General features: G+C 46.1%; 1 protein-coding gene across 7 annotated transcripts in view; it reads right to left on the bottom strand.

Annotated features, from left to right (window-relative positions):
• Positions 1-13,220, bottom strand: part of LOC147120352 (obg-like ATPase 1) — a 229,376-nt gene that overhangs the window by 190,360 nt on the left and 25,796 nt on the right. For 4 of the 7 annotated variants that reach the window (XM_085986163.1, XM_085986161.1, XM_085986164.1 and 1 more), the window contains one exon: positions 552-679. The exons of 2 other annotated variants lie outside the window; for them this stretch is intronic. In XM_085986163.1, coding sequence (XP_085842289.1) covers positions 552-679 — 128 coding nt within the window. Of the gene's footprint in view, positions 1-31; positions 279-551; positions 680-13,220 lie in introns of those variants that run through there. One more of the 7 variants, XM_085986162.1, reaches the window with a different exon arrangement.

Below are 13,220 nucleotides of genomic sequence, written 5' to 3'. Positions count from 1 at the left end.
GTATTTTCAGACATTTATAGAACACAAAAATGTTACAGGTATGTGATGGCACAGTTTCTCTCATACTCACAGCTTCAATTAAAAAAAAAGACTTCAATGAAATACTTTAGAAGTATAGTCACGGTTTTGTAGACAAATAGAACAGCCAACTTGCACACAGGTAAGGACCCACAACAGCAACGAGATAAACAACCAGTTAATCCGTTCTGGTGGCATTGGTTGAGGGACGTATGTTGGTCACGGCATTGGGAGAACTCCCTGCTCCATCTTATGCCCACCTGAACAGACAGACAGTTTAACATCTTAGCCAAACAATGGGAACTCCAACAATGCAGCACTCCCTCAGAATTACACTGAAGTGCCAGCCTAGATGATGTGCTTTAACCCACCATCTTTTGACTTTGAGATAAGAGTTCTATGACTGAGTCAAGCTAACACTTGAAATCAGCAAGTACTAACTATACATAGAGAATGAGAATGACCAAAAAATATATAGATTTATATAATACTGTGACCAAATGATAGTGGATTACTTTTGTAGACATACATACTTGTAAGATGAAAGATTGCATCGCAGGCACTGATGTGCGAGAGAAAGGCATTTCCAAGGCCTTGACCGGCGTGGGCACCCTTCACAAGTCCTGCTATGTCAACCACATTAAGAAATGCTGGTACTTTACTGTAAAAAAAAAATTAACAATGTTAAATTTGCTTTTCTGCCAGCTATACATAGAATTATAGAATGGTTACAGCACAGGAGGCCACCATTCGGCCCATCAAGCCCATGTCAGCTCTCCAAGAGCATTTCAGCTCGTCCCACTTCCCTGTCCTTTCCTCGTAGCCCTGCAATTTTTTTTCCTTCAGGTACTTATCCAATTCCCTTATGAAAGCCACAATTGAATCTGCCTTCACCATACTTTCAGGCAGTGCATTCCAGGTCCTAACCACACGCTGCGTAAAAAAGTTTTTCCTCATGTCGCCTTTGGTTCTTCTGCCAATCACCTTAAATCTGTGTTCTTTGGTTCTCAACCCTTCCGCCAATAGGAACAGTTTCTCTCTCTATCTACTCTGTCTGGACCCCTCATGATTTTGAACACCTATCAAATCTCCTTGGAGCAGAGAAGGTTGAGAGGAGAACAACCCCAGCTTCTCCAGTCTATCCATGTAACTGAAGTCCCTCATCCCTGGAATCATTCTTGTAAATCTTTTCTGCACCCTCTCTAAGGCCTTCACATCCTTCCTAAAGTGCTCTTTAGTTTATATTGCCTCTCTGCGTTCTTCCTGCCAAAATGTATCACTTTGCATTTTTCTGTGTCCGCCCATTCCACCAGCCAGTCTATGTTCTCTTGAAGTCTATCACTATCCTCCTCACTGTTCACTATACAGTACTTCCAAGTTTTGTATCATCTGCAAATTTTGAAATTGTGCCCTGTACACCAAAGTCCAAGTCATTAATATATATCAAGAAAAGCAGTGGTCCTAGTACCGACCTCTGGGGAACACCACTGTGTCCTTTCCTCCAGTCCAAAAAACACCTGTTCACCACCACTGTTTCCTGTCAGTTAGCCAATTTTGTATCCATGCTGCCACCGTCCCCTTTTATTCCATGGGCTTCAACTTTGCTGGCAAGCCTATTATTTGGCACTTTATCAAATGCTTTTTGGAAGTCCATGTACACCACATCAACCCTCTCTGTTCCCTCATCAGAAAACGCAATCAAGTTAAACAAACACAATTTGCCTTTAACAAATCCTTGCTGGCTTTCCTTAATTAATCCACACTGTCCAAGTGACTGAATTTTGTCCCGGATTATCATTTCTAAAAGCTTCCCCACCACCGAGGTTAAACTGACTGGCCTGCAGTTGCTGGGTATATCCTTACACCCATTTTTGAACAAGGGTGTAACATTTACAATTCTCCAGTCCTCTGGCACCACCCCCGTATCCAAGAAGGATTGGAAGATTATGGCCAGTACCTCCGCAATTTCCACCTTTACTTCCCTCAGCATCCCATCCGGTCCTGGTGGCTTATCTATTTTAAGTACAGCTAACCTTTCTAGTACCTCATCTTTATCAATTTTTATCTCATCCAGTATCTCAACTACCTCCTTTTTCACTATGACTTTGGTAGCATCTTCTTCCTTGGCAAAGACAGATGCAAAGTACTCATTTAGTGCCTCAGCCATGCCCTCTGCCTCCATGCATAGGTCTTTTTGGTCCCTAATCGGCCCCACCCCTCCTTACTACCCCTTTACTATTGATATGCCTATAGAAGATTTTTGGATTCCTTTTATGTTAGCTGCCAGTCTATTCTCATACTCTCTTTTCCCCTCTTATTTCCTTTTTCACTTCCCCTCTGAACGTTCTATATTCAGCCTGTATTCTCAACCTGACATGTGTCATACGCCCCCTTTCTCTGCTTCATCTTATTCTGTCTCTCTCTCTTTCGTCATCCAGGAAGCTCTGGCTTTGGTTGCCCTGCCCTTTCCCCCTCGTGGGAATGTAGCTCGACTGTACCCAAACCATCTCCGCTTTAAAGGCAGCCCATTGTTTGATTACGGTTTTGCCTGCCAATCTTTGATTCCAATTTACCCAGACCAGATCCGTTCTCAACCCATTGATATTGGCCCTCCTCCAATTGAGTATTTTGACTCTAGATTGCTCCTGGTCCTTTTTCATAGCTAATCTAAACCTTATGATACTATGATCACTGTTCCCCAAGTGCTCCCCTGCTGACATTTGCTCCACTTGACCCACCTCATGCCCCAGAATCAGATTGATCAATGCCTCGTTCCTCGTTTGGCCAGAAACGTACTGATCAAGAAAGTTCTTCTGAACACACTTCCGAAATTCTTCCCCCTCTCTGCCTTTTACACTATTATTATTGCAGTCTATATTAGGATAACTGAAGTCTCCCATCATCACTACTCTGTAGTTCTTGCATTCTCTAATTTCCCTGCAAATTGGCTCCTCTACATCTTCCTCACTAGTTGGTGGCCTATAGACTACACCTAGTAGTGTAATGGCAACTCTATTGTTTCTCAACTCTAACCAAATAGATTCTGTCCTTGACCCCTCCAGGACATCCTCTCTCTCCTGCACTGCATCATTCTCCTTAACCAATACTGCCACCCCACCTCCTTTCTTTCCTGAACGCCTTATATCCAGGAATATTTAGGACCCAATCCTGCCCTTTTTTGAGCCAGGTCTCTTATCGCCACGACATCATATTCCCATGTGGCTATTTGCATCTGCAGCTCACCAACCTTATTTACCACACTTCATGCGTTTACACACGTGCACTGTAAACCTACCTTAGACCTTCTTGTATTCTCTCTTAGTCTGACCCCACCTAATACTGTACTATTTTTTTTTTTTTTTTTACACTAGTGCTATCCGTCTCCTTTGTGCACCTTGTTTCTCCTTTCTAATGCTAAATCCCGGTGCCCAACCCCCTGCCAAATTCATTTAAACCCTCCCCAACAGCATTAGCAACCCCACCCCACCGCGAGGACATTGGTCCCGGCTCTGTTGAGATGCAACCCGTCCGGGGCCTGTACAGGTCCTACCTCCCCCAGAACCAGTCCCAATGTCCCAGGAATCTAAAGACCTCCTTCCTGCACCATCTCTCCAGCCACGCATTCATCTGTTCTATCCTCCTATTTCTATATTCACTAGCTCATGGCAGAGAGAGCAATCCAGAGATTATGACCTTTGAGGTCCTGCTTATTAATCTCTTTCCTAGCTCTCTAAAATCTGCTTGCAGGTCCCCATCCCTTTTTCTACCTATGTCGTTGATGGACCATGACAACTGGCTGTACACCCACTCCGACCCTCCCCCTTTAGAATGTCCTGCAACCGCTCAGTGACATCCTGGGCCCTGGCACCAGGAAGGCAACATATCATCCTGGTCGCAAAAACACCTGTGTTCCCCTAACTCATAAGCGATGGCGGCGCACACGGACGCAGCGGCTTTGTCTCTCCCGAGACTGAGTGTTTTCACCCTCCTTCTGAGTCTCTTCTGGACTCTGCTGATTCGGAATTAAAGGCTGACCTACCGTACAGCCGGCAGACGCTCCTAGACATCGGGGCCGACTGCGTGAGGCTTACACTCGGCGACATCGATCTGCCTCCCGACATCGCCCGACCCCCGGGACCAGCGTGGCGTCCTTCCCCAGCCGGAAGTCAGCGCAGACAACGCAAGCAGAAGCGGGGTAAGAGGGCCGGTATCCAAAACAGGATGAAGAGGGCCCCACACAAACCCTCCCTCCCAAGTATTTTCCTGGCCAACGTCAGGTCACTGGAGAACAAAATGGATGAGATCAAACTGGATCTCTCCACACAGAAAAAGGACAAAGGAATGCTGCACCATGATCTTCACGGAGACCTGGCTGAACAACGGCATCCCTGACACCACCATCCAACTAGAAGGACGCACGGTCTTCCGCGCCGACAGAACTGCAGACTCCGGTAAGAGCAAGGGAGGCGGTTTGTGCATTTACACTAACAATGCCTGGTGCACTAACACTGACATAATTGATAGATCCTGTTCGGCTGATTTGGAATTCCTCATGGTAAGGTGCAGACCCTTCTACCTGCCTCGGGAATTCACGGCTGTTATCATCACTGCGGTCTACATCCCACCACACGCTAATGCCAAACTAGCACTGAAGGACCTCTACAGGGCCATCAACGAACAACAAACTGCACACCCAGACGGAGCTTTTATCGTCGCGGGGGACTTCAGCCACATAAACCTAAAAACTGTACTACCGAAATTCTACCAGAATGTCTCCTGCCCCACAAGAGGGGAGAACACACTGGATCAAGTCTACACGAGCATTGTAGACACTTATAAGGCCATTCCCTGCCCCCACCTTGGGAAGTCTGACCACCTCTCCGTTTCTAGCCCCGGCATACAAACCGCTCATCAAAAGAGGGAGAACATCAGTGAGAGCAGTGAAAGTATGGCCAGAGGGGGCAGTATCGGAGCTTCAGGATTGCTTCGAACGCACTGATTGGGGCATGTTTGCCCATAATGACATCGAGGAATACGCATCCACAGTGCTATTCTACATCAACAGCTGCGTCGAGGTCGTCACGACCCATAAAAATATCAGGACATACCCCAACCAGAAACCCTGGATGAACGGAGAGGTCCGCTCACTGTTGAAAGAACGCGACGCAGCATTTAAATCTGGCGACGCGGCGGCTTACAGTGCAGCTAGGACCAACCTAAAAAAGGGTATCAGGACTGCCAAAAGGAAACAGACACTGTGGATAGAGGATCACTTCCGCAACAACTCGGACCCCCGGCGCATGTGGCAAGGCATCCAGTCCGTCACTGACTACAAGGGCAAAAACACCAGCCCCCCGGTTAGCGATGCCTCCCTTCCGGAGGAGCTTAACAACTTCTACGCTCGCTTCGACAGGGACAACAGGGAGCCGGCTACCAAAGCCTTGCCACCCCCGGAAGACCAGGTGCTCACTCTGTCGACCTCCGACGTAAGGGGTGTTCTACGCGGAGTGAACACACGAAAGGCTGCTGGACCGGATAGCATGCCTGGACGGGTACTCAAGGAATGTGCTGATCAGCTGGCTGATGTCTTCACCGCCATCTTCAATCTGTCATTGGCCCAGGCAGTAGTCCCTACATGCTTCAAGACCGCTACCATTATTCCTGTGCCAAAACAAATGGCTGTGACGTGCCTGAACGACTATCGACCTGTCGCACTCACACCCATCATAATGAAGTGTTTCGAGAGACTGGTCTTAGCCCACATCAAAGCCAGTGTTCCTGCCTCTCTTGACCAACACCAGTTTGCCTATCGTGCAAACAGATCAACGGAGGATGCAATCACAACTGCTCTACACTCGGCACTGAATCACCTAGATGGTAAGGAGACCTACATCAGAATGCTGTTCATAGACTACAGCTCAGCATTCAACACTATCGTCCCCAACAAGCTGGCCACGAAACTCTTGGCCTGAACACTTCCCTCTGCAACTGGACCCTGGACTTCCTAACAAACAGACCCCAGTCTGTCAAATTAGGTAACCACACCTCCCCCCCCCCCCCCCCCCCCGCTGACCCTGAACACGGGGGTCCCACAAGGATGTGTGCTGAGCCCCCTCCTCTACTCCATCTTCACCCACGACTGTGTGGCTGTTAATGGTTCCAACACCATCATCAAGTTTGCGGATGACACCACAGTAGTAGGCCAGATCACCAACAACGATGAGTCAGCCTACAGGGAGGAGGTCCAGCATCTCGTGAAGTCGTGCGCCGATAACAACCTGGCCCTTAACATCAAGAAAACCAAAGAAATCATTGTGGACTTCAGGAAGTCCAAAGGCGGAAGTCACACCCCCATCCACATCAATGGAGCTGTGGTGGAAAGGGTGGACAGCTTTAAGTTCCTCGGAGTCCACATCACGGAAGACCTCTCCTGGTCCCTCAACACCTCCTCTCTGGTGAAGGCGGCCCAGCAGCGCCTATATTTCCTAAGGAGGCTGAAGGGATGTAACCTGTCACCCCGATCCTCTCCAACTTTTACCGCTGCACTATAGAGGGCATCCTGACAAACTGTATCACAGTATGGTATGGCAGCTGTAGCTACTATGACCGGAAAGCCCTGCAGCGGGTAGTCAAAACTGCCCAACGCATTACCGGCACCCGGCTACCGACCATAGAGCACATATACCAGAAACGCTGTTTACGGAGGTCACGGTCCATCATCAAAGACCCTACCCACCCCAGCCACAGTCTGTTTGCCCTCCTGCCATCTGGGAGACGCTACAGATGCATTCGCACCCGTACGACCAGATTTAGGAACAGCTTCTTTCCCAGGGCTGTCATCCTACTGAACTCCACAAATAAACTCTAAAGTCTGCACATCTGCCAATGCACTTTATTATGGGTATGTTTATGTTAATATACTACAAGCCAAATGTATGTTGAATGTTTAAATGTCTTAATCCAAATGTACACTCTCGGGAGCCGCAAGCCTACATTTCGTTGTACTGCACTTGTGCACTAACAATGACAATAAAAGTTGATTTGATTTGATTTCACAGAATCACAGAAACCCCACAGTGCAGATAGAGGCCATTTCGGCCCATCGAGCCTGCACCGACACATATCCCACCCGATCCCTGTAACCCCTACACCAACACATATCCCACCCTATCCCCGTAACCCCACGTATTTAATCCCCCTAACACTAACGGTCAATTTATCATAGCCAATCAACCTAACCTGCACATCTTTGGACTGTGGGAGGAAACCAGAGCACCCGGAGGAAACCCACGCAAACACGGGGAGAATGTGCAAACTCCACACAGACAGTCACCCGAGGCCAGATTTGAACCCGGGTCCCTGGCGCTGTGAGGCAACAGTGCTAACCACTATGCCACCTATGAACTATTGAATTCCCCCATCACAATTGCTTTCCCGATGTTGCTCCTCCCCCTCCCTGTACAGCTGAGCCACCCGTGGTGCCGTGGACTTGACTGTGGTTGTACTCCTCATAGGAACCATCAGACTCAATTCAAAAATGTTATAATAAACCCAAAACATAAATTTTAGGTACACTGAGAATACATTTTAAAAGTCACAGAACTCATAATAGCTCAGTGGGGGTGGTGGGGGGCAGAAAGAGAAAGAGAGCAAGAGAAAAGGGAGGGGAAGGGAGAGAGAGAAGGGAGGGCAAGAGTAAGATAATTAAATACATTTGACTTACTGTTATATTGTCGGCAAATATGACAGTCAATTTCTGCACAGCGGTTCCATAAACAGCAATGAGATAAGTGACCAGTTAGTCTATGTGGAGGGATAAACGTTACCAGTGTTGTGTTGGTTGAGGGATAAACATTACCAGAAGACCAGAGGAATTCCCCTGCTCTTGTTCAAATAGCGCCAGCTGAATGGGCAGATGGGACCTCGTTTTAGCATCTCATCCAAAAGACGGCACCTTCAACAATGCAGCATAGTGTCAGCCTAGATAATGTGCTCAAGTCCTTAAAGTAGAACTTAAAACCACAACCTACTGATTCAGAGGCGAGAGTGTTATCGCAAAGTCAAGCTGACTTGTTATTGCAATACTATGCTGCATGTGGCTCCATCTTGTGTTGCCCTTGTGAAATTAAGAATGTAAATCTCCAATTGTCTCGAAGAACCGTGTATTTATGGTGATACTTCACAAAACACCTATATATTATTTCCAGTAGATGGGCCATTACTAGGGTCTATTAACATTTCAAGGAGGGCATATCTAGCAAGTCACTGATGCAAAACCTGAAGCGATTCAAAGCCATTGGAAGATCACCTGCAGTGCTTCTGGAGCTTACATAAAAGCAAGGGAGTCATAAGATACCTGGAACTGTGTGGTCCTTTGGTGAAAAATCTAGCCCAAAAAGGCCTAGTGCCATCAAGCATCTGATAACACTCCTGTGAAGCACCCTGGAATATTTTTACAACGTTAAAGGCGCTATATAAATGCAAGTTGTTGTTTGTAAATTGGCACGTCAAGTCCATCTTTCCATTGGGGACTCAGGTGGACGCTTTGAAGTTCATCTGATGAATTCCCCATCATCTGGTCATTTATCCTATTGCAGTTTGTGGGACCTTGCTGTGCACAAATTCACTGCAATGTTTCCTCACATGGTAATAGTGCTTCAAAAGTACTTCATTGGCTGTAAAGCACTTTAGTATATCCTGAGGCCATGAAAGATGCTATAAAAATGCAAATTCTTTAGTTTGTTTTTGATGCACGCAAAATGTTGCATGGGTCAATGCAGAAGGTCTTAATGTAAAACCACAGCCCTCATCTAGGGCTCATGTTCTGTACAGAGCATAACATTCCAATTTATGCCTTAGCCTTAAATATCAAATTTAGAGTCATAGAAATTTACAGCACAGAAGGAGGCCATTCAGCCCATCCCTGCTGTATTTGATCTCTATATAGATGTCTAGGGAGTACAGGATGGGTTATTGGTGTAACATGATGGCTAAAGAGCATAGGTTTTCTTTTTCAATGCTTGTTCTGAAAAGGCTAGTTTAGTATGATATTTTCTGGAGGTTCGTCACTTGATACTGAACAGTGCTTCTGGGAAACTTAAAATCATAACACAGAAAACCTGGACAGGCAAGACTGATCAACAAAACATTTCTTTCATCCCCTCCCCCCTTTCCCAGCCTCTTCACTTGCTTAAAAATCTGTTCCATTTCCGGCTTTTTTCTAGTTCTGACGAAAGGTCATTGACCTGAAACATTAACTCTGATTCTCTCTACACAGATGCTGCCTTACCTGCTGAGTTTCTCCAGCATTTTCTGTTTTTAAAACATTTAATACTCTGCCTGTCTAATGCAACTTACTCCTGTAAAGGGCTGGAGACCTTATGCCAAACTTTTGTCAACAAAGGGCCCAATATGAGTAGCAAAGAACTGTTAGCTAGGTGAAATGGAGGCAGGTTCTGGTACAATGACAAACGCAGGAGGCCACATGTGGCACCTCCCGAGCTGGAATGTCATGACAACACTTTCATGTGCATGCCCAAAGCCCACCAAGCTAGGCTATACTCCTTCAGTATGTGACGAATGCAGTATGAAGATCATATATTCTCAGGTCAATCAGGACTGCATGCTAACTCACTTTACAATTAGTGATCCTAATCAGCCACCAGCGGAGCAATTAGTAATTTCTGTGTACAATTATGACAATATCAGGACTTAATTTTTCATAATTATGTATTGAGAATTAGTCTATTTTACTGTAATTTGTAAATAATGGTTTAGTTAATATGATACCCATTATGTGATTCTTTTCCACTAAAGGCACTAAATAATGCAGATGTTTTATTCTTTACTGTAATATTAGAAGCTTTAGAAACCTCATGCAACAAATCTTACAAAATGCTGAAAAAGTACAGATTTTCAATTATGAATACTAGAAATACAGTTTAGGCACTAAAGGGGGCAAGGGTAGAGAGCCCAGTTACACGGAAGAGAAACAAATCTATTTCAAACTGTCTTCTCTTTAGCTTAATTGACAGATGTAATTTAATATTAAAATCAACACTTTTATAGAAATGTACAACCCGAATTGACAATGCTCAGCATTAGGAATGTTTAACATTCAACATACAATAACAAGGCCGATATTTCTTAAAGCAATATTAAAGTCTGGGAGTACTTCCAGTTCAAAATACTTCTTCCCCACCCCCCCCCCCCCCCCACCCCCGTCAAGTAAACAGTAACTGGTACCTAGCTTTAAACCTTTAATTTGACATTTCGACTCACATGAATATTATTTCACATCTTCAGTTTTCTCCAAAGCCACTCCAATGACATTACAGAGGGGACTACATGTATCCTAAAGCCTCTGCCAGCTCAGCAGCCACATGCTGTATCAAACGGTTTAAAAAGAAATTCTCTTCCATCCCCCAAAGCTTTGATTGCCATTAGAATATCTCCAGGATACCTACAGCTATAATCTACATTACCAAACCGGTATCATTTCTTCTTTGTGAAGCACCTTGGTGCCATCTAAAAGTGCAAGTAGTTATATTTAATTACAGTAGTTCATCCAAGTCAGCGATCTCCAGGAAATAACAACACTGTCAGTACTATACGAATGTGAAATTTTAATATAAATAAATAAAAAATATATACATATCAGGTTAGTCAGACTGTGCTGGCTATCCCTTATTAACCCATGCTTCTCCAAGTGAGAATTAATTTTGTCCTCGACAATGGTCTCTAGTAGTTTTCCCACCACTGACATTAGACTGACTGGCCTGTAGTTACCAAGTTTACCCCTTCACCTTTTTTTGAGTAGGGGTGCAACATTTGCAATCACCCAGGGCTCTGGCACCACTCCTATATCGAAGGAGGATTGAAAGATTGTGGTCAGAGCTTTTGCTATCTCCACCTTTGCTTCCCTTAGCAACATAGGATGCATTCCATCTGGACCAGGTCAACTTTGAGTGATGCCAACCTATTTAGCACCTTCTTTCTATCTATTTTTATCCTATCCAATATCTCTACTCCCTCCTCTTCTACTACAACATTAACTTCATCCACTTCTTTTGTGAAGACATGCAAAGTGCTCATTCAGTAACTCAGATTTGCCCTCTGATGCGCCATCAATTACTCAAAAGACTGAGGTTAAGCGAGTAACAACCAGGCTTTTATTAACTAAAGAATGAAGGTCTAGTCTCGAGTGGTCGACCCGTCCAGAATACTAAGGGACTGGGAGGTAGTCACTTATATACCTGGAATAGTGGGAGGAGTCAGCCGAGGCATGTCCAGACCTGTACCTAGTGGAATACACATACAGACAGGTATAATAGTGGTTTACCACACCCTCTGCCTCCACAAGAAGATTTCTTGTCCCTAATCTGCCCCACCATTCCTTTAACTCAGTGGTTCTCAAACTGGGGTCCATAGAGACTTTCCCGGGGGTCCGTGAGAAAAAACCCAGATTGATGATGGAGAACCAGAGGGTGCGGAGCAGCTGGGTGCTGCTGAACAGGGCAGTGAATGGTTACCATGGCAACGGCAGCAGTGGCTCTCTCCTGCAGGAAGAGTAGGAGGAGAAGTAGGGAGGGAAAAAGACTAGGGGCCAGCAGATGCTAGACAGACAGTCAATCAGTTGCCAGATTTTGTGATTGACAGCCACTCACAGGTCTGGCAGTTAATTGACAGCAGAGGGAACCAATCATAAAGCGAAGTGATGGGGAGAAGCCAATGGAAGAGGAAGGAAGGCGGTGCCGCGGCCACCATTTTGTGAATGGGGACATTTGGAGTCGGGCCTCGGCTCTGCGTTTCTCCCTTCCCCGGGCTGAGCTGCGTTGTGACGGTACGGATCACCCGCCCGCACGGTGAGGATGGTGAAGCTCTTCGTGGGAAGCTGCACTAGGAGGTGCGGCAGGACGAGGTCTGGCCGTTGTTCGAGCAGTTCGGCAGAGTCAGCGAGTGTGATCTGTTGAAGGTGAGGGCAAGACTTGGGTGGGGGAAAAGGAGAGATGGTGGAAAGTGACAGGGAGATGGGGGTACAAAGAGAGGAATGAGAAAGTTTGAGGGAGAGAGCGAGAGCGAGCCAAGAGCGCCGGGGGGGGGGGCAAGGGAGAGAGCGAGAGGGACAGAGAGAGAGGGCGCGAGCGCGGGACAGAGGGCGCGAGCGAGCGAGGGAGCGCGCGGGAGAGCGAGCGAGACAGAGACACAGGGGAGGGTGAAAAAGATCAAGACTAGAGAGGAGTGGGAGGGGGGAGAAAAGGGGATGGAGACACAAAAGGAAGAGATTGACGCAGTCAGGGGAGAGGAGCGAGAGAGAGTAGACACTGAGGGCAAGAGATAGAGAGATACAGAGAAAAGAGGAAGGAGGGGGAGACAAAGATGAGAGGAAGAAACTGAGCGGTAGTGGGGGAAAGGACAGACACAGTGGAGAGCAATTGATGGAGAGATAGGAGGGAGAGAGAATGGAAGGAGGGGGCAGAAGAGAGAAACCAGAGGGGTTGGAGAGCAAGACCAGAGGGAGAAAGAAAAGGGACAGAGATAAAGGGGGCAGGGGAGGGGAGGAGACCGATAGATGGATGGTGGAGCGAGGGGACAGGAAAGTGGAGGGCAATGAGGGTAGTGCTCAACTTTTTAGGCTGCACCAGATGGTTTTCACCAATCACATCAATGTTCACAATAATCAAACATCCCTGGCAAAATGTAATGCAAGTCCCTTTAACAGGACACAGATGAACTTTACATTCAGAAATGTAAATGTGCAAGGAGTTTATAGTATTATAATTTAGGTGGGGGGCTCGGTGATTAGTTATCCATTTGAAAAGGGTTTCTTCAACCAAAAAAGTTTGAGAACCACTGCTTTAATTATCCTTTTACTTTTTATACATTTATAAAAGATTTTTGGGATCCCTTTTATGTTGCCCGCTAATCTTCTCTCATGCTCTCTTTGCCCTGCTTATATCCTTTTTCAATTTCCCCCTGCACTCTGTGTTCTGCCTGGTTTTATACTGTATTCTGTACCTGACATTTGTCATAAACCATTTTCCGTTTTATTTTAACCTCCATTTCCTTTGCATTCCAGAAGCTCTAGTTTTGGATGCCCCACCTTTCCTCCTTATGGGAATATGCTAGGTTTGAACACAAACTATCTCCGCCTTGAAGACCTGCCATTGTTCATTTACTGTTTTCTTGGCCAGGCTTTGTTT

This window comes from Somniosus microcephalus, chromosome 4, assembly GCF_052327205.1.
Source record: "Somniosus microcephalus isolate GS21.2 chromosome 4, FLI_Smic_1.0, whole genome shotgun sequence".
Classification (NCBI taxonomy): domain Eukaryota; kingdom Metazoa; phylum Chordata; class Chondrichthyes; order Squaliformes; family Somniosidae; genus Somniosus; species Somniosus microcephalus.
Note: the sequence above shows the minus strand (reverse complement) of the source record. Positions and strands in the feature narration are given on the sequence as shown.